Here is a 26,490-nt window from a genome sequence, read left to right as displayed (position 1 = left end):
ACTGAACAACTTGTTTCTAACCAAATACACACAAATTTGATAGATTGCTTGTTTCTAACCAAATACAAATCACATTCAAATTGCATATCATTTTATAAACTATTTGCAAACAACACAAATTACATGTCTCGCTTACTTAATATTTCTCCGAACTATTTGTGTGAGCCTAGAAAGCTCCAACTTCAAGCAGGCAAGTAACCATGCATTTCAAAAGTATTTGCTAACCACACATCATATAAGTTTCTTTAGGATCATTGGGCCTCAGAAACTCTCTTGGACTCTTCAGATGGTGACCATAATAATACTAAGGGGAAATAGTGGGGAAAACAGGCGATTTGGGAGAACTGTTGAAGCCCTTAAGATAATTAGATAAAGATGGGGGAAAACTGTTGCTATATGTGAAACAAGCAGAGGCAATTAGCTATACTCTATGTTACATATCAATCGGTGTTGCTCTTTGTTTCTCACCATGGAATACAACATTTCCTACCAGCCTGGGACGGAAAATTGTTGAACCCCATTATTACTGATGGGAACAGCATTCCATAGGCCTTCAATCTAATTTAATAATGATGACTAATAATTTTCCAGATTCAAATCCAATCAAAACTCAGTTCATTGTATAGTAAGAACCGTGTGTAGAAATGAATCCTAATGATCAGCAGCAAACTGACCTTCTTTTCTTCCATGTGTCCTACTAGTTTGTTTATTCTCTAGTTGTCCTGAAGTTTCTCCATCTAGCCTAGTTACAATTCTGAGAGGATGTGCTTCTGTGTTGAAAACCCATTCATTTAATGGGATGACTGAAGGAGGTGAAAACAGAAGATAAAGATACTTGAGCGTCTCTGCAAGGAAAAAGCTCTGCATCATATTGTCTTTAACACCACTATTGACCTGAGAGACATTAATGAGAATTACATCAGTGAGTTATTTCGCTAAAAATAATTATAACAAGTTTAAATAAGAATCCAGTCATATCAGTTACAATACTAGTTTCTTTCCTATGAGGCTAAGACCATGGCAACATTTTATGCCAAAAATAGAGACTCAAAGCATACAGTATGAAGACAAAAAGGATCAGCAATTGTGTTGAGTTTATCAAAAACTAGCAGCTATTTAATGTTGGTAAATAATATGTGTCAAGTCTTTTCCTTTATTTTTTGGTCCTGATTCAGTGCTTGGAATTGTAGTTCAAAATTCGAGAACTATTAATAGCAGCTATTAAGGTCATTATATCCTACTTGATATTTCACTATCAAACACAAACACTGAAAAGTTTCACTGTCCAATCACAAACCCACAGTCACTAAAGGTAATGGAGGTACCCTATCAAATTCTACCACTATTATAAATTCCACTAGTTTTTGGCATTTCAAGCAATCAGTCTACTGCACCTCAAAATATACAACTGTTCAGTATCCTAACACCACTAAATTAAGATTTCTTTCTGGTACATTGAATCTTTCAAATGGGAACAAAATTAGCAACCTCGTGCCCAACAAAACATCACATTTCTAGTCCAGGAGAGATCTCTATCATGAATCGCACGAGAAACATCTCATTTGCTATCAAGTTTCACTTCTTTTTACTAGTGAAACCCAAAATACCCCCTTGAATACAGAGCAATCAGTTCTGCTCAGATTTTACTACTCATACTAATTGCTTCCACCTAAAGTTGGCCACAATAAGCTTCTTTAAACAATTGTCACCACTTGCCTTTATTGCGTGAAACACTTTCTTTGAAACTGATTCTATAGTAAGCAAGGTCCCAGCAAACAGAAGAGCCACACTAGAAACTTGGTGACGATGATTGACAAATAATTAATCAAACAATAAGCAAGCAACATAAATGACCTTTTTAAAACAAGAAATGAAGAAAGGTTTCTAAAAGAATATGTTCCCATGAAAATGTTAACCCAAATTAAATAAACAATAACTAAAGAACTAACATCACTTGGTTGATTGGAGGAATGCTTACATCTTTCAGTCCAACATATCCAGTCTCAATGCGTGAGTTCTTTTCAAATGCTTGGAATATATTCCAACCCCACTCCTGATATGTCTTGTTACCCGTCAAACGCCACAAGTAAAAGAGCGACTCAACTGTTTCTGGTCTTAATATATTCCATGATGTACCTACAGTCATGTCCTGAAAATGTAACATGTGGAAGGGTCATCACCGTTCAGTAATGAAAACAATTTCAGTATGAGGTAACATTTCCTGACAAGAAAAGATTTTTAATTGAAAAGGAGAGCAAGCAGATTCCAACATAGAATATAAGAAATCCTTCTCCAATTACCATCTTAGAAAACAAGAAGAAGTGAATGTCATTCAATATAGCAGCATAATACTTAATGATAGTCCTCTGAAAAATCGTGAAGGAAATGCTTATGAAGCCGCCAGTAAATTGAAGAACAAAGTTTTGAGAATACTTGCATTCCTCTCCATCTAAATAAATACTTAATTTCAGAGAACGACGGCATCTGCCTACCTCTAAATATTCTCCACTTAAACCAACAAAAGTCTTTAACGCACTGCACCAGGATTTTGGGGACTTTTGTTTTCTTTCTTGTTTTCTCTGGTTTCCTTTAAACCATAGTATCTCATGGATGCTTTCTTTAAAACCACAATATCTTGTAGCTTTACTTTTTCTTTTTTTTTTTATCACTGGTAATTCATATACTATGCACTATATGTTTATCAGCAAAACTATTTCAAGGCCTATATGTTTTAAATTTTTTATTTGGACCATTGTACTGGGTTTTATTTTTTTTAATCTTCTGTTAGGAGTAATCTACGAGACCATCTTACTCATAATTTCATCTCAGGAGATAGTTATTGTTGAGAGTATCAACATATTGTATGTTTTAGTTAAGTATAAATTATGATAATGATATCATTTTGTTTATCTTGAAACTTTCAATGGTAGTGTGAACTGATAGTTCAATATGGTCCAACACTACAATATTGCAACCATGGCTACCATTATTGAAAACACCGCTATTACCCCACTGCCCCTGAAAGAGTCTAAAGAAAGGAGTTGCAAAGTGCCCGAAAAACGGATGAATAAGGCCCACTGTACTTGCAAGTTGAAACTGATGGGACGTCCATGATCCTAATAGACATCCTTGTGTTTGCAGCATATTATTATTATGCACATTCTAAGAATTATAAGCAATATAAAAAAAATAATGCCGTGATGCTAGAGGGTAACTAACCTGGCCAGAATGGAAAAAATAGTTTTCTCCAGCCAATTTAGTTGGTGTTGACTGATAAAAGTTGTAGCAAGTCCAAGCAAGCTGCAAAAGAGGAAACAAAGGAGATTAAGGGCGTGTCCAAGGTCAAGAACTCAAGACTAATAGAGTTTTAAGCCCCTAGGTGGATCTGAGAAGCTCATTCTTAGAGCATATATAATGCTTTTCAATATGTTTGTAGCATTAAGTTTTTCTTTTCCCACAAGTTACGGTATATTAGATGCCTTTTTATTTCCTTGCAAAGCAGTCTAGAAGACTTGGACAACAATAATAAATAATAAAAGATCAAAAATGTTCCCTCAGACTTGGAGGCAGCATCATATTATCATATTACTTTTACCATGTTACATCATCACTAGCGTTATTATGTATAACTTATATACAGAATTTTGATAATTTTTCTGCTCTATGGTTCATTACAGAAAAGTACTAAGAAATTCAAATAGCTTGAGCAGGAGCTACAACTTTGTGCAATACCATAAAGCTCACCAAATTAACCTGCGTATTAGGTTAAAAAATTTTATTTTTATGTATTTCTTTTAGCTTTCTCCTTTAGTTATAAAGATAAATATGTACATAACTTCTCTTAAGTTTGCATCTACACTCCTGCATGCAATAACTCGTAGTTAGGCTACAATGGCCCTTAGTGACTGAGTGCCTGGGAGAGTTAACAATACTGCAATAACTATAAGAAATATTCTCCTCTCTTATGCTTGCTTTGCCCCAATGTATAGCAACACAAGTACAAGCTAATTTTATGTATGTTCCTTACTGATCCTAAAGTCTTGATAACCAAGATGATGGAAGAAGTGAGAAGATAGCAATATCTAGAGAAATGGTACATGCAAAATTGCTGATAATGAGAGATACGAACCAAAGCAAGAAATATGGCTTTGTATTGCAGGAGTTCTGCAAAGAAAACTACATTGCCATCATGCAGAACTTTGTACCAGATTCAAAATTTTTTTAACTGTATCATAAATTTAGACCCAGCTTCCAAAGGTTATTCCAAGCTCTTGGGACATATGTGGCAATAGCGTAATGAACATGAAACTTGTCCTGAGAATTTCCATCATTTAGCAAGAGAAATCAGATGCTTGGAGTTATTTAGTGTGATTAATGATTGGCAAACAAATCTCATCTTCTTATGTCAATTAAGGAAGATCAATTGGGAGATATATTTGGCAAAGCTAGTCAAGTGTCTTGATTGTGTAGCAGGCTCGGCGTGGAAGATGTTTATGCATAAAAAATGCGTCTTTGGGCACATGCATGTGCATATGCATGTCTAAATATCACAATTGCAAGGCCGCCCTATCCAAGCATAAAATCTCCCTGAAATTCTCACAATCATAGGACTCAAAGAATGGAAGAGTTGTATTATTTGGCATAAGGGAAGAAATTACATTCATCTATGCAAGGTTCATACTGAAACTAAAAGCTAGTATAATTTGTGAGTGCTACGAATTTTCAAGTTTTATAACCAAAGAAAAGTAACTGGAGCATTTTTTTTCCACAACTTGATGAGATCACTTGAGAGCTGAGCATCTGTCCATTAAGTTTATGCGGTACAAGCAGGCATTCAAGCTCTTGTGTGGACGTGTGCAGTTGCAGGGACACGAAAGACATGAGTTTTCTTACAAACTCTGTGGTTTTATCACCTCTTTTAGAAATTTAGGTCTCCACCAACCTCCGAAATGAACTTATTTAATTTACTGACTTCTTACAGATGTATGTTTTGTGTGAATGAATATAGTTAGATCTTGTAAGTCAGAAAGATTTGCCTCTTAGAAACTTCCGACAAAGTTAAAGTAATCAAACATCTTCAAGATTCAACATGATGATGGACTTCAAACTTAGAGAGAGAGAATTCATAGCCAAACGAAATAAAAATAGTTTCAAGACTTGGATTTGGTGACAATCTATACCTCCTCTGCAAGTGAAAGAATTTTCTGAGATTCATCAGGCCCATAACCGGATGATCCTAAAGCCAGCATTCCTGGAGCAAAGCATGCTAACTCATCCATCTGCACAACAACAATCATACATAACACGCTATTAATTTTCTTCAGATAAGTATATAAATGTTAGAAGATGCTAAGAGTACCCATTCACTATCATACTGTAAAATATCGCTACAAATCCAAAATTACCTTGTCTGTCAACACATCTCCACTCTTCTCACATATGTATGTGAAAGATGACGGTGTTGTTTTCCTGACCAAGCTTAACAGGCCTTTCATTGATTTCTCCCACATTTTTCTGCTACCAAGATCCCACATAGAAGTTGGGCATTAGGAATTCCACAAAAAATGACAGTGCCAATACAATCTTCAGATTCAAATTACAACAGCATCAGTGGTTAAAGGAAGAGAAAGAAAGAAACGAAGCAGAGGAAATCCCCATTAAGTTAACATGCAAGTACTTATCAATTAAATATGGCAGGTGACAGTGGATGGCCATATAGAGGATTACAGTAAGTACCAAACTGATGTAAGTCACCACAATAAAAGTTTTATGAAGGGCCTATTAAAGTAACTAATAGAATCTAAATCAAGTGAAAAACTATAATGTTCAAAGATTTTGGGATTCTCAAGGTTATAAATAAAAATAAAATTTAGGCTTATGTATGCTTTACTTTCAGGTCTGCACGATAAACAGAAACTATTAACAGTGTTTTACGAGTAATAATAAAGGAACTTGGGTTGATTGACATAGAGGCTGATTAGGGTTGTCAATGGAACTTTTTATGATTTTGATACATTAAAAATCCAATCTCCAATTTATAAAAGAAATTTGTAAGATAAAATAATTGAGTCAACGTGAAAAATCACATAGCAATGTAGATGTACTTAATCTTAAAACTCTTATTTTTGTTTAGAATAATTGTATAAAATAGTATTAACAAAATATTTATCAATATAATCTGAAGTCCAATCAGAAAACTAAAAAGAAAGAAAAAAATACGGTAGATACAATGTCCCCAACCTTCAGATGATTTCATTGGATCTAAACTTAGAATTGTTGCAAGTTCTCCCTTGAACTCTACAAATTTTTATAATTTAGAAACTCAACCCATTTTCTGTAATTTCTGTCAACCTAGTTTTGTTTGATAAAATTGGCCTAGGATATCATTACTCATATAATATATATGGCGAGCAAGCATAGATTGAGAATTATGTCATAAATCATAAAGAGAAATTTTAGATTTAATGGCTTTATCTTATAACTTTAATCTGCATAGCAATAGTTATTACTGATATAAATTGAACTCATCAACTTGTTCTATATGAGAGCTTATGTTAAGCATCTCATCTGCAACTCTAATAAGGAAATTCATAGAATTTTAGCACAGAGAATTGGGTGACGTACTCAAGGAACAATTTGCTATGTTTACAGAGAGATTGTAACAATTTAAAATTTAGGGCAGTTAACTGTCAAATATCTAAAGCCAAATCCAAAACCAAAAAAAATGGCTAAATGCATATTTATGCCCCTGAACTTGTATCGATTAGTTAATATAGCAGTTCAACTTTCAATTTGACCTAATATACACTTGAATTTTATTCTTTTTAATATTTAATACTTTTAGCTTTCAATTTAACCTAACATACCTGAACCTTATTTTTTGGTTCACGGATGTATTAAATGGAGACACATGTCAAAGTGTTAAAATATCATAACAAAATAAGTTTAGGTATCTGTTAGGTTATATCAAAAGTTAGAGTGTTAAATTGACTATATGACCAAAGTTCAAATGCATAAATATGCAATTGGCCAAAAAGAATGGAAACCTACCTTTCTCCTCCATAAATTTTAGCATAATAACTACCTCCAAGTCATAGAGTCAAAAGAAAACATTTCAATGTGGAATATTGTGTTGCTTACATCCAAGTGATAAAAATATAAGACAAATTTTAACAGTGCATTTGTACAAGGAAAACCAAAAGGATATGTTCAACTTGAAATTCCTCACCTATAAAGTCTCACAGATGAAGTTTTGTTTCCTTGAATCCAAACTTTAAGCAAATACTCATAAAAGCTGCAACAAAATTTTTAAAGTCAACCACAACCATGTTATTAGATTTTGATTTCCGCAGTTAATCTAGACAGGTAAGAGGACACGATTATAGATAATAAACACCGATACCACATTAACTTGAGAGATTTCAAATTTCCAATACCTGTCACCCATGGCACCAAAAGTTATGGTTGAGAATGATCCAACAGTTCCTCTATCTGGATTAATATAAATTGGAAGCAAACCATCATCAGGAAAGGTTTTGTTAAGCTCCAAAATAACCTTCTCCGCCTGAAACATATCAACTCACAAATCAACCAATTATTCGCCAGCATAAATGATTCTTTTGTTTAAAAGAATAACCCACACATTAAGCTTAAACAATTTTGCTTTGCAAACAGAGCTAAGTTTATGTGATTGCACACCTTACACAACAAACATTAAGAAAACAAAGGCAAACCCAAGATGCAAAAACACACAAGGAAGATACCTTCAGCTGATACTTTGGATCTCCTGTCCTTTGAGAAAGAGCAATAAATTCAAGCTGCTCTGTGCCAGAATCTGCAAGAATACTTTCACCCTAGAGCCAAAAATAAATAAATAGATAAATAACTGCATATTTCCATCAATGTACTAGTTACTAACTAAAACTTTGATATTTGTCAAAAAAATACTTAGTCAAACAATAAAGCTTCAAGACAGGTGATAGATGAGGAAACTATCTACTTGGACTAACTTATAACTTTTTAAATACCTAAAAAGCATGAAATATCATTCTAAATCTCAGATACATTTTGGAGATATCAAATATATATACATCATAAAAAATATCACAATTAAGACCAAGTATATTCTACAAAGTTAATAATAAAGAAACAAAATAAAGGTAGTTCAGTAAATTAAGAACCAAGAAATAGCAACCCCATTAAGCCAACCAGATTCGATTCCCTTGCGCTACCCATTGATGATATTCTCATCTAATAGCAAACATATGCCTTTAAGTTACAATACCAGTAGTATGAGAGGTCAAAGATCCAGTCCAGCCATAAGTAGTTAAAAAACATGAGGTCACTTAGGTGGTGTTTCGTTTAGAAAGTGGAAAAGATCTCTTTTACTTGGAATATCCGACTTTTGTGCTGGATTTGTGCAAAATATCGAATTACAAATACTCTCAAATTCTTTGGAATTTCAGTCTATCTAGGAGGACTATAATTCTCTAACTGGAGGGGAATTTCAAAATGTCACATTGACAGAAGTTTGGAATGTGAGAAAAACTGTATGGTGAAAGCTAGGTCTCTGTGATTAATTGTATAATTTAGTCCAAATATATATATATATAAAAAAGAGGATATTATAAGATGGTAAAAATATATATATTTTTAAGAAAACATTACCTGTAAATACACCTTTCCTGTTAATTAGCTCAAACTTAAAATTTTGCAAGGATAATAAAGTAGCGATATTGTCTAAATATATCCATAATGCCAATAATAAAAAGAACCTAGCAACTTAGACTTTTAGCAATATTTCGTTTTCCACAAACACATTAATGATTGTTTCCTGGGAATATGATACCAAGTAATCAGACCCATAGGGAAGTGATTACAAGAGATAACATTCCATGAACTCCCTACCAATACAAAAGAAGGGCGGGCAAAAAAAATTGAAAGCAAAAGAAAATAACTAGTTTAGATATTACATTGTAAATAATTTCAAAACAACTAAAATATTATCACTTGTATAAGTAACTGCAGTTAATGCAAATAGAAAAAGTCCACTACTTACACCAGTCCATCCAGGGTTATGTGCATTTCCATGTGCCAAGTTAATGACGTTGTAAGGGATCCCTGTCTGGGAATCCCATGCAGGCAGCAATCTATCTGCAATGTCTTGAGCCTTTTCAAGGAAAACTTTGTCCCCGGACAGATCGTACGCACTGAGTAGTCCACCTACAACTCTGAATATAATTTAAAACAATCATTTATATCAGCAAATAATTAGTCAGTCGTCCTAGACTTGAAGGAACCATCAAAATATGCCGGAGGTGCTGATAATTACTTGATAAAATTAAATAAACTACATATTAAACCTGATAACGCAACCTTATGGTTGTTTCAAACACACTAGCATCATAATCCTTGTTAAAGTCCAATGAGTTTGCAACCCACCTACAAGAATTGCAGTCACATCAGAAAGGATCCATCCATAATCATTAGCCAAGAAAAGGCATTAGCAGCACATTAAAATAAAATAAGTGATGATGGAAAATAAAAAAGAAAATCTATGTTAAAAGAATAAGAGGACAACAAGACCTGAATGAAAACATGCACTCACAAAGATATGAATAGGCATCCCCTTGATTGAATTACAGGTAGATATCAGCAGTATGGAATCTCATCGTGCAAATGCATTTATTCGTTTTTAAAGAAAATTTAACATCATGTCCCACTCAACAATCACTTTTTGTTTCATTAGCAGCCTATCTATAAAGTAGCGGGTGTACAAGGGAAACTTTCTAGTACAGTAGACATACAAAGCTTGCAACGATAAAATTTGCAAGTTCAGGAGAAGGAAAATAGCCATCTCTTGCAAAATTATACAAGAGCAAAAATATTTCTAGAATTCCCTTTCTATGTAAATGTGCATAATTTCATTACCAGTTCAGGCATTGGAAAATGCAGTTATCTTTTAGGTTATCTGCCTATCTATCTCTTCTAAAACATAACACTTCTTTTGAATAAAAATGGTAACTACTTTGTTCCTGAGTAAGTTGATATCATGAATGTTATAAACTATATATTTATACTACTGCTTCAAAATTGTACTGTCCCCTAGAAATCAGAGGAACATATTAAATGCTACTATGCACTGTGATATAAGTCAAGAGCATAAGTACACAAGGCTATAGGGAACTAAAGAAAACAAAGCTCATATTTCCAAATCAACGGCACCAATACAGAAGACTAAACTCACTCTCTAGCTCTTTGAAACTGCTCATCTAGACCCATTATATATAATGTGTCGAGGGCATCAACTAGAGTTGCTCCAAGACCACCAAAGCTATCAACACCATTCCTTGTTTGTGGCTGATAAGCACAAAACAACAAAAATTAACATGGTGATTACAAAGCTTCTACCATAACATACAATAACATGACACAAGAAGATAATGCCAAAATGTTACTAAAATATTTAGATATTAAATTGTATATGAACCAATTTCAGACTGAAATGTTTTGATACTATATGAGAATCGAACATGTAATCCTGATATACCCATATATAAATTAATGAGAAACCTTCCAGTTTTCTTAGTGGGACTAAACTATACTGGTGCAGACTGCATATCAATCTGTCATCTCATTAAAGCCAGAAAATTTTGTAGCTTTTCCTCATCAAGCCAGTGATTGCAGCTTATATATGAGCCATCATGAAAATCCCATGGTAGTATAAATAATTATAACTCAAACTACAAATATTGGTGAATCACCAAGAATGTATACCCTGTTTGTTTTAGTACCCACAATGGCAAGAGAATCAGACGAAGTTTCTACAATCAGATGACATTTTTCTTGATAAAGTATTCATTAGAAACTAGTAGCAGGTTAGAAATAAAAGAGTCAAAATACAACATGTTTAGCAGCCACCTTTTGGCAATTGCTGCCACTTCCAGCCAGCTGACTTTCTTGGCAAGCTGATTATGAGCATTCTCACATTTACTTTATTGTTGAATGTTACCCCAAGGAAAGGTTCAAGCAATCATAGAACTTGTGAGTTTGTAACTAACTCAGACCCAGTATATATGGAGGCTGAAGAACCTAAAAATCCATAAGTACTTAAATTGGAAAAGAACTACCACTCCCTAGATTTGCTTAAATCCCAGTCCAACCAAGAACATATTAAAAGAATAAGAATTTGTTCAAAAGAAGTGGAGTCATCAACAGAAAAGATATGGAAAATTTACATGATCATAGCCAAATACCACACTTTAATTATCAATACCAAGTTATTTGCAGTAGAAGTAGCATTGGTAATTCTCTTGGCTCCAAGCATGCTTACTTTTCCTTACTACTCCTACCATAATCCCTAAAAAAGTTGAACCAGTATATATGGAGGCTGAAGAACCTATCCACAAGTACCTAAATTGGAAAAGAACTACCACTCCCTAGATTTGCTTAAATTCCAGTCCAATCAAGAAGAACGTATAAAAGATTAAGAATTTGTTCAGTATCTGAAAAAAAGAAAATGTGGAGTCATCAACAGAAAAGATATGGAAAACTTAGATGATCTTAGCCAAAAACCACACTTTAATTTTCAATACCAAATCATTTGCAGTAGAAGTAGCATTGGTAATTCTCTTGACTCCAAGTATGCTTACTTATCCTTATTACTCCTACCATAATCCCTAAAAAATGTTGAGCTCTTTAGGAAACAAGGCCCAGAAACTGATAAATGCCAACCACAAGGCTAACGGAAATGTTGACTCTTATTTTATAGGCCTCCACTTTTCTTACATACTGCAGAAATTGCATTTAAACTAGAAATAGACATTCCATGCACAAAATAATCCAATAGAAACAGATATAATAATTAATGGTATCAATTTTTACTAGACGACACTAATTATACCTGAAGTTCATCATGGCCCCACGCATACTTCTCATATGAACTCCATGCATGAATCATAGCTTCCTTTACTTTCTGTTGCCGCTGAATGTCAAGAGGATCATCAGGAACAGCCTTCTGGGAAGATCGAGATTTGGTGCTAATCAAACTAATTGCCTCTCCATGCATACTTTTTAACTCTTCCAGCTGAAAGGACAAAAAGATTGGCATTATACTGAGTTGATGAATGAGATTCTCAAAACTTCATTTTTTCCTTTCCAGTAACTAAGAAGATTATCAAATCAGAAGGGAAAAGTGAGCAACTGACGTCGGAGAGTTAGCAGGTTAGAAACTTTAGGAATGAGTTCAGGTTGATCTGAGAGCTAGAAAGACTGAGACCTAATATGGGTATATCTGAAAGCTAGAAAGGACAAGAATTCATATGGACGACAAGGGGTTTGTGAAAGAGTTTGATTAGAATACAAATAACACAAGTACATGTCTTAAGGGCTGTTTAGCAGTTAAGTATGCTCTTTCCATAGAAGAGTGTTTTGAGGAAACTCTGGCAAATTTGATTGGTTTGATAGAAGGAAATTTACATAAGAAATTGAAGAAAAATTATAAAAAGCTTCGCACGTAAAATTCCACAGGCATCATATAGAAAGGTTCCATGGGGACTAGACTTGAGGTTGAAGTGCACAACACAATCTTAGAAGGGTCTGTTTAGATATTAGAAAAGCAGGTTTGGAATTTTTTTTGATTTAATAGATTGATTTTTATAATTTTTTATAAACTGCTTTTGTCAAGCCCGCTTTTGGAAAAGCATCAAACTGTTTGTTCTCTACAAAAGTAGCTTTAAAAACTCAAAAACAATTACTAAAAACTTCTTTTGAAAAAAGCTTTTGCTAACCGCAAATCTCAAACAGGGCTGAAGTATATTTTGGAAATTCTCACTAACTCTATTGATTAATTATGCATCCTAATCTTAACCCTATTAGATATTGGACTGCCAAAACTAATCCCAACATCAAGATTTCAATAGAAAAGTAAACAGATCAATGCTTTGTGAGACCAACAATAAGCAAAAACAATATTCAAAATCGAATCAAATATACTAACTTCAAAAGAATTATAGACATCTTCTGAGCCCATTCCATTAAAGTTGGAAATTAAAATAATGCCCCTCTTTCTAATCAAAACTCCTGGAACTTCTAACTTGCAATAACATCAAAAAGAGACTTGTGCCAATGACAATGCCGATGTGAAATTGAAAAGACATAATTCTCCGTAAAGGTGATCTTATATGTTTCAACACTGCCACCCCGTGACAAAGTAGAATAGCAGCCTTGACCGACATATCCATCACTAATGCTGCAATTCAAAATTCACCTTTTCTAACAGAACTTTTCAAAGCAGCAAGAGCTTGTAGAAAAGTCACAAGACTTTAAATCCCCTCCCCCTTCCGGATTATTTCCGTACTCATAAAAAGAGTAACAACCCACTATTTCATTAAGACACTTGATCTACATGCTAGAAAGAAAAAAAAAAAAAAAAAAAGCCTCCCTCTTAAGGCATTTTATTTTGTTTAACCTTTATAACTAGACAAGGGCCAAGGTTAATGAACTTACCACTTTGCATGTATGTACCCTACACTTCAATTTTGTATCAACAAAATCACTGAGCTTTGATTTAATCCAACAAGGTAACTAATATAAAATTTGAGCTATGTTGCCCGGGCTCAGGTTCGGGCATCTGATACGGGTACATATCCAGGTGTTGGACTTTTCATTTTCCAAAATTTAGAATACATGGATACGGCTACAAAGGATCTAACATTTGGATATGAGATAAGAATACGTATTATATTTAAATATATCTATAATATATAAAAAAGTACAAAGGAGGGGAAGATTTTTGAACTGACTAAAAAATCCTTACAATTAATTAATAACTATTCAATTAAACGTCTGTTGCACTACCATTATTATTATTTCGACTATAAAATCAAGTTCATAGATACAATTTTAATAAAAGTTTTAATATTTAATATTAATTTATAATATTTTAAAATAATAGCAAATTAATTTAATAAAATTTTTAATTTTATTAGTACAATAATATAAAAATTATTCTAAAAATATTTATTAATTAATTTTAGTATTATATAAATTAATAGTATTAATATAACTAATATTACTATTGTTTACAATTAAAAATTTATTATATAATTAGAAATTAATTTATTATTGAATATAATATTAAAAATATAATTTAAGATATTATTTCTAAAATTAGAATTATTATCTAATTTGAAAAATAATCTTTTAGCTAATGTTATATTAAAATATAATTATATGTTATTTCTTAAGATAGAATTAGTATCATTATCTGATTAAAAAATTATTTATTAGTTAATATAATATTAAAATATAATATGTTCTTAAGATTAGAATTAATTAGTTTTTCATTAAGAATACAACTTATTACTCAATAAATTAATATAAAAAAACTATAAAATTATATATAGGCTTGAATTTCATATGTCAAAAATAAGTACGCATGTCAACACAAAAATCCTATGTGTCCAAAATTAAGCCCCCGTGTCAAAAAAATTTTAGGTTTTAGAAATTAATATATATACATATATATATAGATTACTAATTGTATCCTAATCCTAATAGAATTAATTAATGATTAATCTAATTAAATCCTAATCCTATAAGAAATTGATGAATTACTATATATCACACAATATATATATAGCTATAATAGAGTTCAAATAATTCAATACAAATTTTTGCAAAAATTGAAGACAAGAAGTCATAGAAAAAAAGTATGATACTTTCAATTTTATTTTACTAATATATTAATTCAAGTGTTCATTATTATTATAATACTTCGTTAGTAGGATAATTTACTATTTTATATTATACTATATATTAATTTATTAAATAATTTTACATTATAACTTTTATAATAATAATTTGCACGCCTATTAATTAAAAATTACTATTAAACTCGCCTACCAATAAAAAACTAGAACCCAATTACATAACAAAGCTCATTAACCCACAAAAAAAAAAAAAGTAAAATTAGATGACAAAAACAAACAAAAACCTAATCCATCTTTTCTCTACTGCCCACATTCTTCTTCTTGTTGCTCATCGTTTGTTCTAATCTCTCTCTCCCCTTCCTCCACTTTTTTGCTACACTCCTGCTCATGCTCTATCCCTCTGTTCTTCCATCAGCTGGAGTTTGAATGGATGGCCTATCCCCTTTTCAAATAAATAATCCAGAAAGGATTCCGTATGGGTACCTCTTCAAAAATGAAGAGTACGAGCAACAAAGAATATGAGTAGAAATTTGGCCAAACTATCAACATTCTAAGTAGGAGTGAGAAAGAAATCGATCAAAAGATTACTAAACCAAAACCGATCAAACTAAACTGGAAAAAGTAGTTAACCGAAGCTACAGACTAGTTTTAGGTTTTAACTTTGAAAAACCAATGGTTAACCAAACCAGAAAAGATAACTGAAATACTAACATTCATATGTATTTTATACACTTCATATACGAAAAAGTTAAATTAATTAATTTTCTTAGTTTTTAGTTTTAGCTATATTTCACTATATGATTAAAGTGTTTAACATGTTATATACCTAATATAAAAAATAATATATGATTTGATATGTGCGATAATAATAATAGTAATGAACATAGAGAAAAAAACATATTAACGAAACAAATCAACTGGTAAACAACCAGTTAACTGAAATAAACAATTAGACTTGTAAAATTGCTTAAACTGTTTAGGGTTAACCGAGCAGTACACACCACTAATTCTAAGTGAACTATTATATCACAATATTAAGCATAGTATAAATAGAAAATCACCATTGCCATATTTGGAATAACATTTAGCCAAATCATTATCACAATAATAAGTTAAAATTAACCAAATACGGCAATTGTGAATTTATTTATACAGAATAAAGATCATATCCAAGCAAAAATTCCATGATAAGTTTCATGGCTATGACTAAGTGTAATTGAACCACTAAATAGTGGGTAAAGAATGGACATAAATAAATAGCAAAATATAGAAGTGTGATATAAGTGAAATTAAGCCTACCCCTCAAAGGTTCAAACTAATTCTTCTTCCACTTCAGAAAAGGAAATTCATGGCAGTCTATTTTAGATTCAGCAACCAAAGTTGGATCTAGACAAGTGATCAGAAGTATGCCTATCTCACACCCAAATGACTTCTTATTTGCTACACCTTCAAACCAAACACTACCTCGAGAGCAAGAAGAGTACGTTTTAAGAATAAGCTTGGATTGACCTCACAAATTAAGAGTACACATTTTAAGAATATGCTTGGAATTAACCTCACAAATTATGACAATCATCTGTAAATAAAATATAGGAGGCTCTTGACTTCCTCAACATGCAATAAAAAGTAAATCCTTGTTAGCTATAGAAGAAACATAATTAGATTTGGAATTCAAAATGGAAGTACCCAGTGAGCACTCTTCCTGCCACTATAAACAAATAAATAAACATGAAAAGAAAAATTTAAGGTTCTAAAGCAGCAAAAGAAAAGTTAAAGCCATATCGTCAGTCCAGAACTCTTACTGTTGCTTTTAATTGATTCACCTCCTCATTCAGGTTGGAAACTTCCACCTGCAAGTTAACACTAAGATTAATTATGCTACGCACAGGCATCTAACCAAGAAAATAGTAGCACAAACACAAATAAGAAAATTAACTTTGGGAAACTGGTATCTGCTTTCTAGTTTCATTGAGTATTTAGTAATTTGAATTTCAAAATAAAAATTACTTAATGGAAAAAATAAGATATTCTTTTAAGACGTAATAAGGGTCCTAAAAGATTTCCTCCTTCAATGCAATTTGAATTATATATTGCTTAGTCTCTGCAGCTTAAAAACCTCCTAACTCTAGCTACTTTAAATTTTTCTTTAATTTCACTTCATAAGAAGGCAAAAATTAGGATCAAAACTATCTATTTAGACTTTTCAACTTTATTTTAAATAGGTGAATCACTTTTGCTTTAAGGTTGCTCTTTTTGCAAATGTATTGTAAAGACATTTAGTTTATGCTAGATTCATGACTCTTGTGGTAGTGATGAGGTTAGATCACTAATAGCCAAAACACTAGTTGTTGAAGTTGATCATAAGAATGAATTTATAAATTATTAACTTAATGTCTTCACTTGATATATTTATGCTAGTTGCATTTCTTACTCTTGTTCAGATTTCTGAAATTTTGATTCAATATTTAACTTCATAATTGCTGAAAAAGAAATTATAATTGAGAACGAACAGGCTGCAACCATTAAATTAAAACCACAAGAAATGTTCCTGTCACACAAAACTTCGATTACAATCGTAGACTGAGCTACAATTCAAAACAGCAACTACAATGGCTAGAACTATGAAGTTACTACAATGCTCATACTATAAATATTCCACATAGGGATTTCCTTTACATCCTTCTATATAGAAATCCAAATCTGGAGTTTGTTATTAACTGCTTAAAAGAATAATTATTAAAAAAAAACCTAAAATTTTGTTCCAGGTGTTGATATATGGTTGAATCTAACCTATTACATACAAAATATATCATCTCCCTACAAATCACTGCAAAAAATAGCAAAAGAAAAACAAAAGAAAAAATTAATGTCCCGAAGAACAAATAATGAAAGAAAAAAAAGTATCACAATGTCCCAAATGAATTGCATAATTCATAATCACCCATTCAAAAATAAAATTAAATAAACATAAAAATAAAATACCTCGTGTTCTCTAACGAGAGTCTGGCGATCCCAAAGGAGCAAAGAAGCACAAACAAATGCTATGAAAAGCAAAGCTAATCTTTTGGGTCTTTTTAGATAATACGACGGATTACAATACCTCCACTTGCTTGATGACGACGACGACGATGATGATGATCTACTGCTTCTCCCCATTTCTAATCTCCCAATCGCATCCAAAATTCTGATGAATTACTATATTTTAATTTATTATATAACTTCCTCTCTTTCTTGTATTTAGATATAAAAATTATTTGCAGCCGATCTATCCAACAAAATAGGAACGAAAGAACAAAAGAAAAATCTCCCGTTTCGCTGGTGGAAAGGAAACGGGAATTGAGGAAATCAGGAGAAGTGTGGAATGAAAAATGTTTTAAAGAGGGACAGATTGGCGAGGAAATGAAGAAAGAATGGCGGATTGAGGAATTTGGAGGAGTTAAAGAGGAGAAGAGGAGGAGACCTGACGCTAAATTTTGAAAGCAGACTCGTACAAGAAAATTTATCAGTTCTGTTTTGTTTTTTTTTAAAGAAAAAAAGATTTACCAATCAAAATATTGTCTTGGACTATTGCTTGTCCAATTAAAAGAGTTTGAATTTTATATTTATTTTTGTATAGACTTTTTTGTATAGACTTCTTTGCCGTATTTTAATGGGAAAAAGATGGTAGTTTAAAACTCAATCCATCCGAATTTGAATTATAATATAAAATTGAATATTAAAACTCAAAATAATCTGAAATTAAAATCACGCTAAATTTAAAATATTTAAATTTAAAATAATCTGATATCACAGTGATTCAAAATTCGAATGGTCCGAATCAAAAGAAATAAAAATAACAATTCAAACTCAAAATGATCCGAATTCAAAATTAACATATGATCATTTAAATTAATAACCGATACAGTCCGATTTAAAATCTGAAATAACTTGAAATATAATTTTTTATTAAAATAAATATAGCATTTTGGTGATATTTAATTATCATTGTACAACTAATTTTAATACTAAATTTTTAATATTTTTTATTTCCAATTAGTATTTAAAAAATATCTTTTGTAATATCATCTTCAAATTTTTAGTCTCAGTTATTTATTATTTATAAATGGTTAATCATTAAATAAAATAATTAACTTGAATATATAAAAATTTATATATATTAAAAGTAAAAACATTAAAAAGTAATTCATAACATAATTAAAGATATAAAATAATTAAAGTTAAAAATTCTGTAATTTAGTTTAATTTTCATTTAAATTTTTCTTTGAAAAAGTGAAGAAAGAATTTATGTTATATTTATGAGGAAAATAATATTTGAGACTGAAAAATAAAATTATATTTTAAGTAAAAATGAAATTATTAATATTAAGATATTTTTATATAAGTCAAAAAATTTAATTGATAATTAAAAAATTAATTAAATTTTGATGTTGACACCATTTTGAATTTAAATTTTTTTATATTACATCACTTTCGTAAGTAAATAAAAAAATTAAGTTGATTATTCTTAAAATTAATAAAATTTATATTTTCTTATTTTTAAAGAAAAGTACAAGATAAATAAAAATGATAGTTCAGCAAATATACGATTTTATAAGGTAAAAAATAGTCCATCACAATATAAAAAGTTTAAATTTCAAGGCTTCAACTAGAAAATTTTAAAGAAAATAAATATATATAAATTTATTACATAAAATTTCTAAGATTGAAAAATAAAATTAAATAAATTGATCCAAAAATTAATTCACACTTGATAAGCTAATTTAAAACTTGACATGAAATTCAAGGCAACCTAGACTAGATTTTATCTGAGCCCGACTCCAACCGAACATATAATAATCTGAATCTGAAGAAGAAGCAGAGGTAAAAAGACTCAAACTTAAACCCGACCCAACCCGAAACTAGCAAAATCTGAAATCATTTGAATCTGAAATTATCTAAACCTAAGAAGATCTAGACCTGAAATGATCAAATCCAAAATTATATGAAATATGAAATGATCTTATTTGAGCCCGAGTCTACCTGCCTGTTTGTCATCTCACATTAATTCATGCCAATATGTTAATTTAATGGACTATAAAATTCATGCCAAAATCCAAGTTTTAGGGCCTAAGTCTGGATGTCCAATTTTAGTTAACAATCATATAACAATTATTTGCTATTACCAAAATAAAAAAAAAAAATAAAAAAACAATAAATCTAATTGTTATAACCCTTCTTACAACTAATAAGCTTAAGAAAAATGACTCAAATAAGTCAAAATTGGCAAAAATCAATAAAAGGGCTAAAAAGTCTGCGAATTAGGGCAATTTGGGAAGAACAACCGATTGATGACATCACAGAGCCGATTCGGCTTAGCGCACAACCGATCGATGATATCACAAAGCTGAATTGACTTTGTAAGGAGCCGATTGGCTCTAGGGCTTGATTATGATGGTTTTGCAATTGTCTCAATCCTACCTCACCCATAAGTCGATCTAACATGTATAAGAGATAAAAACATGATTAAAACTCGAAAAAATAAGGCCAATGATATAAAAAATTAACTGAGCTGAAATAAATATAAAAATTGTATAAACATGTAAAAGAATGAACTTACAAAAGATAAAAAAAGAAAAAGCTTTGCATAGAAAATTCTAGATTTGAGCATGCAATAGTAGGAGATTGATATGAAAACATGAATGGAGATTGATATAAAAACATAAATCTAGCATATTATTCTAATCATTTAAGCCATCATATATAAAATCCATCATATTGCATATTATCATATTCAATTCCCATCAGATTGCATGTTATCAAATTCATTTCCCAGCATAATAAATATTGTCGGATCTAATATCCAATATATTGATTCATAAAATTCTAAATCTAATTATGAAAATCATGTGAATCATATAAAATCATTAAAAAAAATTATCGGAATCATATTTCTAAAATATAAAGTAAAAGAACTAGGTTTAAAGAGGTGGAGTACATTTAGGAAACCTTCAGGTTGGCACTGTAGAGTGCTAATATTTGAGTCTTTAGAGATGATAAGGGGGTGGAATCGAAGATTCGCTGAGAATCCAGCGTTGCTTGGGTTTTGAAAATCTTCTGTCTTTTAAAGAAGGGTTTCCAAATTTGAAGCTTTTTCTTAGTGACTTCCTCTATTTATTTTCTAAAGCCTCTACTTTTAATGAACGTATTTAAATTTATGGAGGTCTAGTAGTTTGTGGCTTAATGAATGTAGCTAACCATAAACCTAGGATGTATCATTCTATTTATAGCAGTAGGGTTTCAAGAAACCCTAGAGAAACAAATAATTATTTAATTATTTAAATTAGAAAGAAACAATAATCTTCTCTTTTTATTAGATAATTAAATCTTTTTTAAGATTAATATCTAATAAAATAAATTAAAATCTTTAAAATTTAAATAATTATCACTAAATAAATCTTAAAATCTCAATAATTATCACAATATCTTCTAAAAACTTCCTTTTTACCAATTTTGACGTTTTAGGTAAAAAAGTACACATAAAACGACGTCAAATTTCAGAAAATAGCTGATTAGTATTGTGTAAAACCGACCGGCTCTGCATAGAGCTGATTGGTTTTAGGGCAACAAAGTTATAAATTTTTGACAATTTAGTCCTTGAACTTATAAAAACTATTGTTTCACCCCTCAAACTTAATTTTTCTTGCTAATTGGATCTAAATTGATTTTAAAAAAGTAATTTTGCTTCAAATATTCTCATTGGATTTGCCCGTTCTCGACCTCCGGAGACTCGAGAAAGACAGTAACTTTCATCATAGTATTTTTCGTAATTCTCTTGATATTTAAATCTAGAAAATGGGTGATGACAGTATCTAAGTAATTTTACTCATTTTACTCTACTATATAGGTTGGAGCCATCTGGGTTTTGTTCTCGCAAGATAAGAAAGATTTTTTAGAAGAAGTTGGATTTAGATGGGTTCAAGTGGAAGAATGTTTCTAAGGAAAAAAAAATTTATTAGGATGAGTTTAAGTTACGGAATTTGTAAATTTATTTTAAGTTATATATTTATGTATTTGTCACTTATAAAAATATTTTGTTTAACTTTGTGCAGAAATAATGCTATTGGGACCAGACAATAGATGCACTAATCTGGAACACACTAGAGGCTAAACTTATTTCTAAGCAATACTCAAAGAATAGAATGTTTCAGGTATTAACGGTTCGAGAGCATCAACCCATACTGGCGGCTCTGCAACATATTATTAGCCTGGGTGACAACTTGTAAGATTTATCATAATTTAGTTTATCAATACTTTAAATATTTTTTTATAATGGTGGTTTTTAAAGACTTATCAGATTCATGAAATAGAATTGGTAATTTATTTATTATAGTCATTTTTTAGGGTAAAAAACTTGGACGACAACCCTATCCGTAGGAAGTATTCGTGGATGTCCACACGAAAGGACGTGATAGGAAGACTTTTATTAACGATAGGTCCAACGCTGTTAATGTAAGTTATCAAAATTCCAAATAATATGTCTTTTATTCGATCTTATTAACACTTTACTTGTTTCAAATGTTACCAGGAAGAAATTGAGTCTTAAGCAAGAGCAGCTGTCACAAAATAATGAGATAGTGGATGAGAATGAATTATATATGTAGTCTTTGGTTGGACAATGCAATAGGTGGGTTTACGATCTTGGCTCAGATGCATCTGAGTGTTTCTTCAGCAACATTTCCACTTGCCCCACCTGCCTAACCTACAGAAATAAAACCCGAGTTACTGAACACATTAAATGAATTGCAACAGTAGATTATCCAGCAGAACCAATTAATTCACTTTCTTCAAGAGCATGGTGAATGTCTAGAATAACACATGGTTAGGCCCGGTAATATAAGATCTCATCCACCTGCATCAAAAAATAATGATGAGCCTCCTACTCACTACTGAGTAGGAGGCTCATCATTACTATTTATGCTTGACATACCTTTCTTATTAGTAGCATTTGTACTGCTTTGATGTTACTTGACATACTTTTATTGTTAGTAGCATTTGTACTACTTTGATGTTGGTATTTTCTATTGTTCGTATATTTTGTCTACATTATGCACATGTACTTTAGTATCCTTTTTTGTTATTAATGGCTGCAAAATTGTCACTTTCTATTATATTATATTTTATTACTTTTTATTCTTAGGCTAGTATTATCAAAAAAATATAATAATAAATGTCAAAATAATTACTTATAGATTATTAATGATTTACCGATCAATTATGTCTTATTAAAAACCATTTGCCAACAAATTATTGACCAAATGTTGAAAATAACTTTTTTTTTCTATGGCCAAATTTACTAAAAACAAAATCTCATTGCTAATTTACCAATGATCTACCTACAATATATTGAAAAGATAAGATGGAATATTACAAATAAAAATTATTGTCGCTAGGTTACTGACAAAATTAATTATTGCTAATTCATTATTTTTATTAAATTAACCCAATTAATTACCGACAATACTGTAATATTTTACCAACAACTTTCTTACTGGTAATTTACCGATAACATTTCTTTTTCGTTGTAAATATTTCCCTAAAAGTGATTTTCTCATGATATTTACTTGAAAATCGTGGGTAAATTGAATTACGAACAAAAATTATACTTTTACCAACAATATCTTTTGTAGGTAAATCGATAGATTCTTGTAGTGATAAACATATTAATAGACATAGTGAGAGACATGGAAGACGAATATAGTATATGTCTAAACAATGTAAAAGTATGGAGGTATAAGGAGAAAACTATAGAAAAAAATAAGAGAAATACCACATGAATCTTATGCTCGGCTACCAAATTATTTATATATGCTAAAGACAATAAATCTTGAATTAGTTGTTTGGCTACAAAAATCATATTTCTTTTATATGTTTATTACTCTTGATCCATATATAAAATGATGAAACTACAGCACATAAATTATGATTGTAAATAGTACCTTTCAGAAAGGAAAGTGTATGGTACATACATTTAGTAACCATGCAAGATGAAGCTAGTGAGGTTTTTTTCCCTTGAATTTTATATGGTAAATATAGAAAATGATGCTTTTTATAAGTGATTCTTTACATAACTAAGAAAAAGATATGAAATAAGTGGGCATCAGAGCAAAGTTAGGAGGTCGTCAGAGCTGTGAGTTAAAGTCATATATCTGTTATGCATGTGTCATGTATAAACTTTTAAATAGCAATTGTGATTAATTAATTATAGACTTAAATTATTTATTTATTTATTATTCATATATATCATTTTCTTCATCATTGATTTTATGATTGTATGATGACTCGGGATGAGACGGCAGTAGAACATGCCACCTGATGGGTTGCATCAGGACCGTGTGTGCACCGTTATGAATCTGAGTCAGGTAGTAGAAGAATAATTTAGGACTTGCTCTAGTCGAGTTTAACTCTCTGGGCTGAGTAGGGTGTGTTTGCCGGAGTAAAGGTCCATGATCAAGCATTATTCTCTGGGTGCCAGCTTTATTGGGAATTTAAGTGACCAGACTGGATTTAAGGACACTGATCGAGCTTTAGGTGCCAGTTCTATTGGAATGAGGGAGCCGAGATTGTTAGCATTGGGGGTTAGGGTTCTACTGAGGTATACCGTCCTGTAGTATGTAAAATTTATTTTATTTTACAGAAGCATAGTATGACACGTATTTTTACACAACTTAGTATTTTATTTTAATTAAACAAATGCTTTACTGAAATAATTGTATTCATTTTTGGATATATAATTGTAACTCACTCTCGAGACTGACAGTCTCAATTTAACTGTTTTTTAGGCATTGTTAGTTTTTCTGCAGTTCTTTCCCTCTAGCAGCCCACCCATATATGTTTGTAAGTGAGCTAACTGTCTCTTCAATCGAGCTGCCAGACTCCTTCATCTTCGGGTTAATGTAACTGATTTTTGGTATGTTTGACTTTTAAGATTCTAGAATCTCCACAGTAGAAATTTCAAACTTATCATTTTGTAATTACATGTAAATTCAGGTCTTGCCTATTTATGCTGGCAAACAATATTTAAAATGTAGTATCTGATGGCTAAAGGTTAATTGTGGAATAGTGCTAATGGTTTGAATCCGGATTACAATTTGATTGAGTTAGTGAATGGTCAGGCTTACTATAGGATTTGGTAGCCTTAAGCCTACCCATTCCCTAGTGCCGATCACACAGAACCGGTCGTCACAAAGTTGGTATCAGAGTAGGACCCCTCTAGTAGATGTGTAGTTCGAGGACGAATCAGGCGGAAGCTGGTGGGCATGTGACAACCTAGCATAGAGAAGCGGTACGATAAGGGCGGGAAGTGGACGCTAAGGCAACAAATAGGATGCTTGGACAAAGAGCGGCTTCTGCCAGGCTTCTAGGATGGCAGCATTCTAAGGTACGGGGGTACATGAATGAATCGAATTGCACATCGAAATAGGGCGGGAATGGTTAATAACATATATGTAAATAGTTGGAACTAATCACATGTTGCACCTTTTGGTTGTTTAGCCGTGGAGTTATAGGAACTCCAAAGTTGAACGTGTTTGGTTCAGATAAATTTCAGGATGGGAGACCTCTTGGGAAGTTCTCGAACCCGCAAAAGGGACAAAATCGTGAGGCTAGTGGGGCCCAAAGCGGACAATATCTCATGTGCTCTGGTTCTGGATCGTTACAAATGGTATCAGAGCAGGACCCCTCTAATAGATGTGTAGTTCGAGGACAAACCAGGCGGAAGCTGGTGGGCATGTGACAACCTGGCTTAGAGAAGCGATCCAATGAGGGGCGGGAAGTGGACACCGGGGCAAAGATAGGATGCCTGGACAAGGGGCGGCTTATGAGAAGCTTCTAGGATTGCAGTACTCTAAAGTACGGGGGTACATGAATGAACCGAATTGCATATTGAAATGGGGCGGGAAATGATTGATAATATATGTAAAGAGTTAGAACTAATCACATGAGACGCCTTTTGGTTGTTTGGCTGTGGAGTTATAGGAACTCCGAAGTTAAACGTGCTTGGTTTAGAGAAATTCTAGGATAGAGGACCTCCTAGGAAATTCTGGAACCCGCCAAAGGGTAGTTGGGGGCCAGAGTGGATAATATCTCATGTGATCTGATTCCGGGTCATTACATAAGCCACAGCTAAATCAAGAAAATGTAAAAAAAAGTTCAAAAATTATTCTTGCAATGGCTAAATCCTACATAATATAATAATTTTAGTCCACAAGTCGTAGCTAACGAAGTAAATAAACGTCTTTGACTATCTTAGCAACATTGGATTTCACAAATATAGAAAAGTATATGTTATGAACAACAAATATTCAATCAAACCAATTACATTCATTTTGTGAATAGTTCAAATCTAAAACCACATTAATGAAGAAGGAAATTGTCGACTACAATTTAAATGGGTTAGATTCGGTTTTGAGGTGATTTTTCAAGTTAAAAAATAAACTTTTAAAGAAATTTCATGCGACACTATTTTTTAAAAAAAAAAGAACTATTTTTTTAGGTTTTTTTTTATGGTTTTTCTTAAATTTTTTCGTTTTATAGTTCTTTCTTTTTTAAATTTCATCAGGAAAAAGAAACTAATAGTATATTTAAAAAATACTGAAATGATATTCTTTTAATTTTATATTATTGTAAAATAATTTTTATTTTATATTTCTTTTATTTGTTTTAGAATTTATCAGAAAAGAGACACTAAAAGTATACATAAAAAATACCCAAAATCTATTTAGTTTTAACTTGTATTATGACT

At 31.5% G+C, this 26,490-nt stretch overlaps 1 protein-coding gene across 1 annotated transcript; it reads right to left on the bottom strand.

Annotated features, from left to right (window-relative positions):
• Positions 1-347: 347 nt before the first annotated feature.
• Positions 348-18,244, bottom strand: LOC8267577 (mannosyl-oligosaccharide 1,2-alpha-mannosidase MNS1). Its single transcript, XM_015724776.3, has 14 exons — positions 17,694-18,244; positions 16,514-16,561; positions 11,903-12,085; positions 10,247-10,359; positions 9,376-9,441; positions 9,059-9,230; positions 7,764-7,853; positions 7,437-7,564; positions 7,229-7,294; positions 5,406-5,514; positions 5,181-5,279; positions 3,220-3,300; positions 1,979-2,149; positions 348-894 (listed from the first exon to the last, which is right to left on the bottom strand). Exons 1-14 carry the CDS (start codon positions 17,865-17,867, stop codon positions 652-654), a joined length of 1,743 nt encoding a protein of 580 aa, XP_015580262.1. The 5' UTR covers positions 17,868-18,244; the 3' UTR covers positions 348-651.
• Positions 18,245-26,490: the final 8,246 nt, after the last annotated feature.

The sequence above is a fragment of the Ricinus communis genome, chromosome 4 (assembly GCF_019578655.1).
Source record: "Ricinus communis isolate WT05 ecotype wild-type chromosome 4, ASM1957865v1, whole genome shotgun sequence".
NCBI classification, from domain to species: Eukaryota; Viridiplantae; Streptophyta; class Magnoliopsida; order Malpighiales; family Euphorbiaceae; genus Ricinus; species Ricinus communis.
Note: the sequence above shows the minus strand (reverse complement) of the source record. Positions and strands in the feature narration are given on the sequence as shown.

What these genes read in the sequence shown, in the direction of transcription:
- LOC8267577 (XM_015724776.3), bottom strand. Translation starts at nt 17,867, where the DNA reads ATGGGGAGAAGCAGTAGATCATCATCATCGTCGTCGTCGTCATCAAGC. An exon ending in TGAATCAATTAAAAGCAACA is followed by an intron (nt 12,086 to 16,513) that starts GTAAGAGTTCTG and finishes TTGTCCTTTCAG; the next exon opens with CTGGAAGAGTTAAAAAGTAT. An exon ending in CAGTTTCAAAGAGCTAGAGA is followed by an intron (nt 9,442 to 10,246) that starts GTGAGTTTAGTC and finishes CAATTCTTGTAG; the next exon opens with GTGGGTTGCAAACTCATTGG.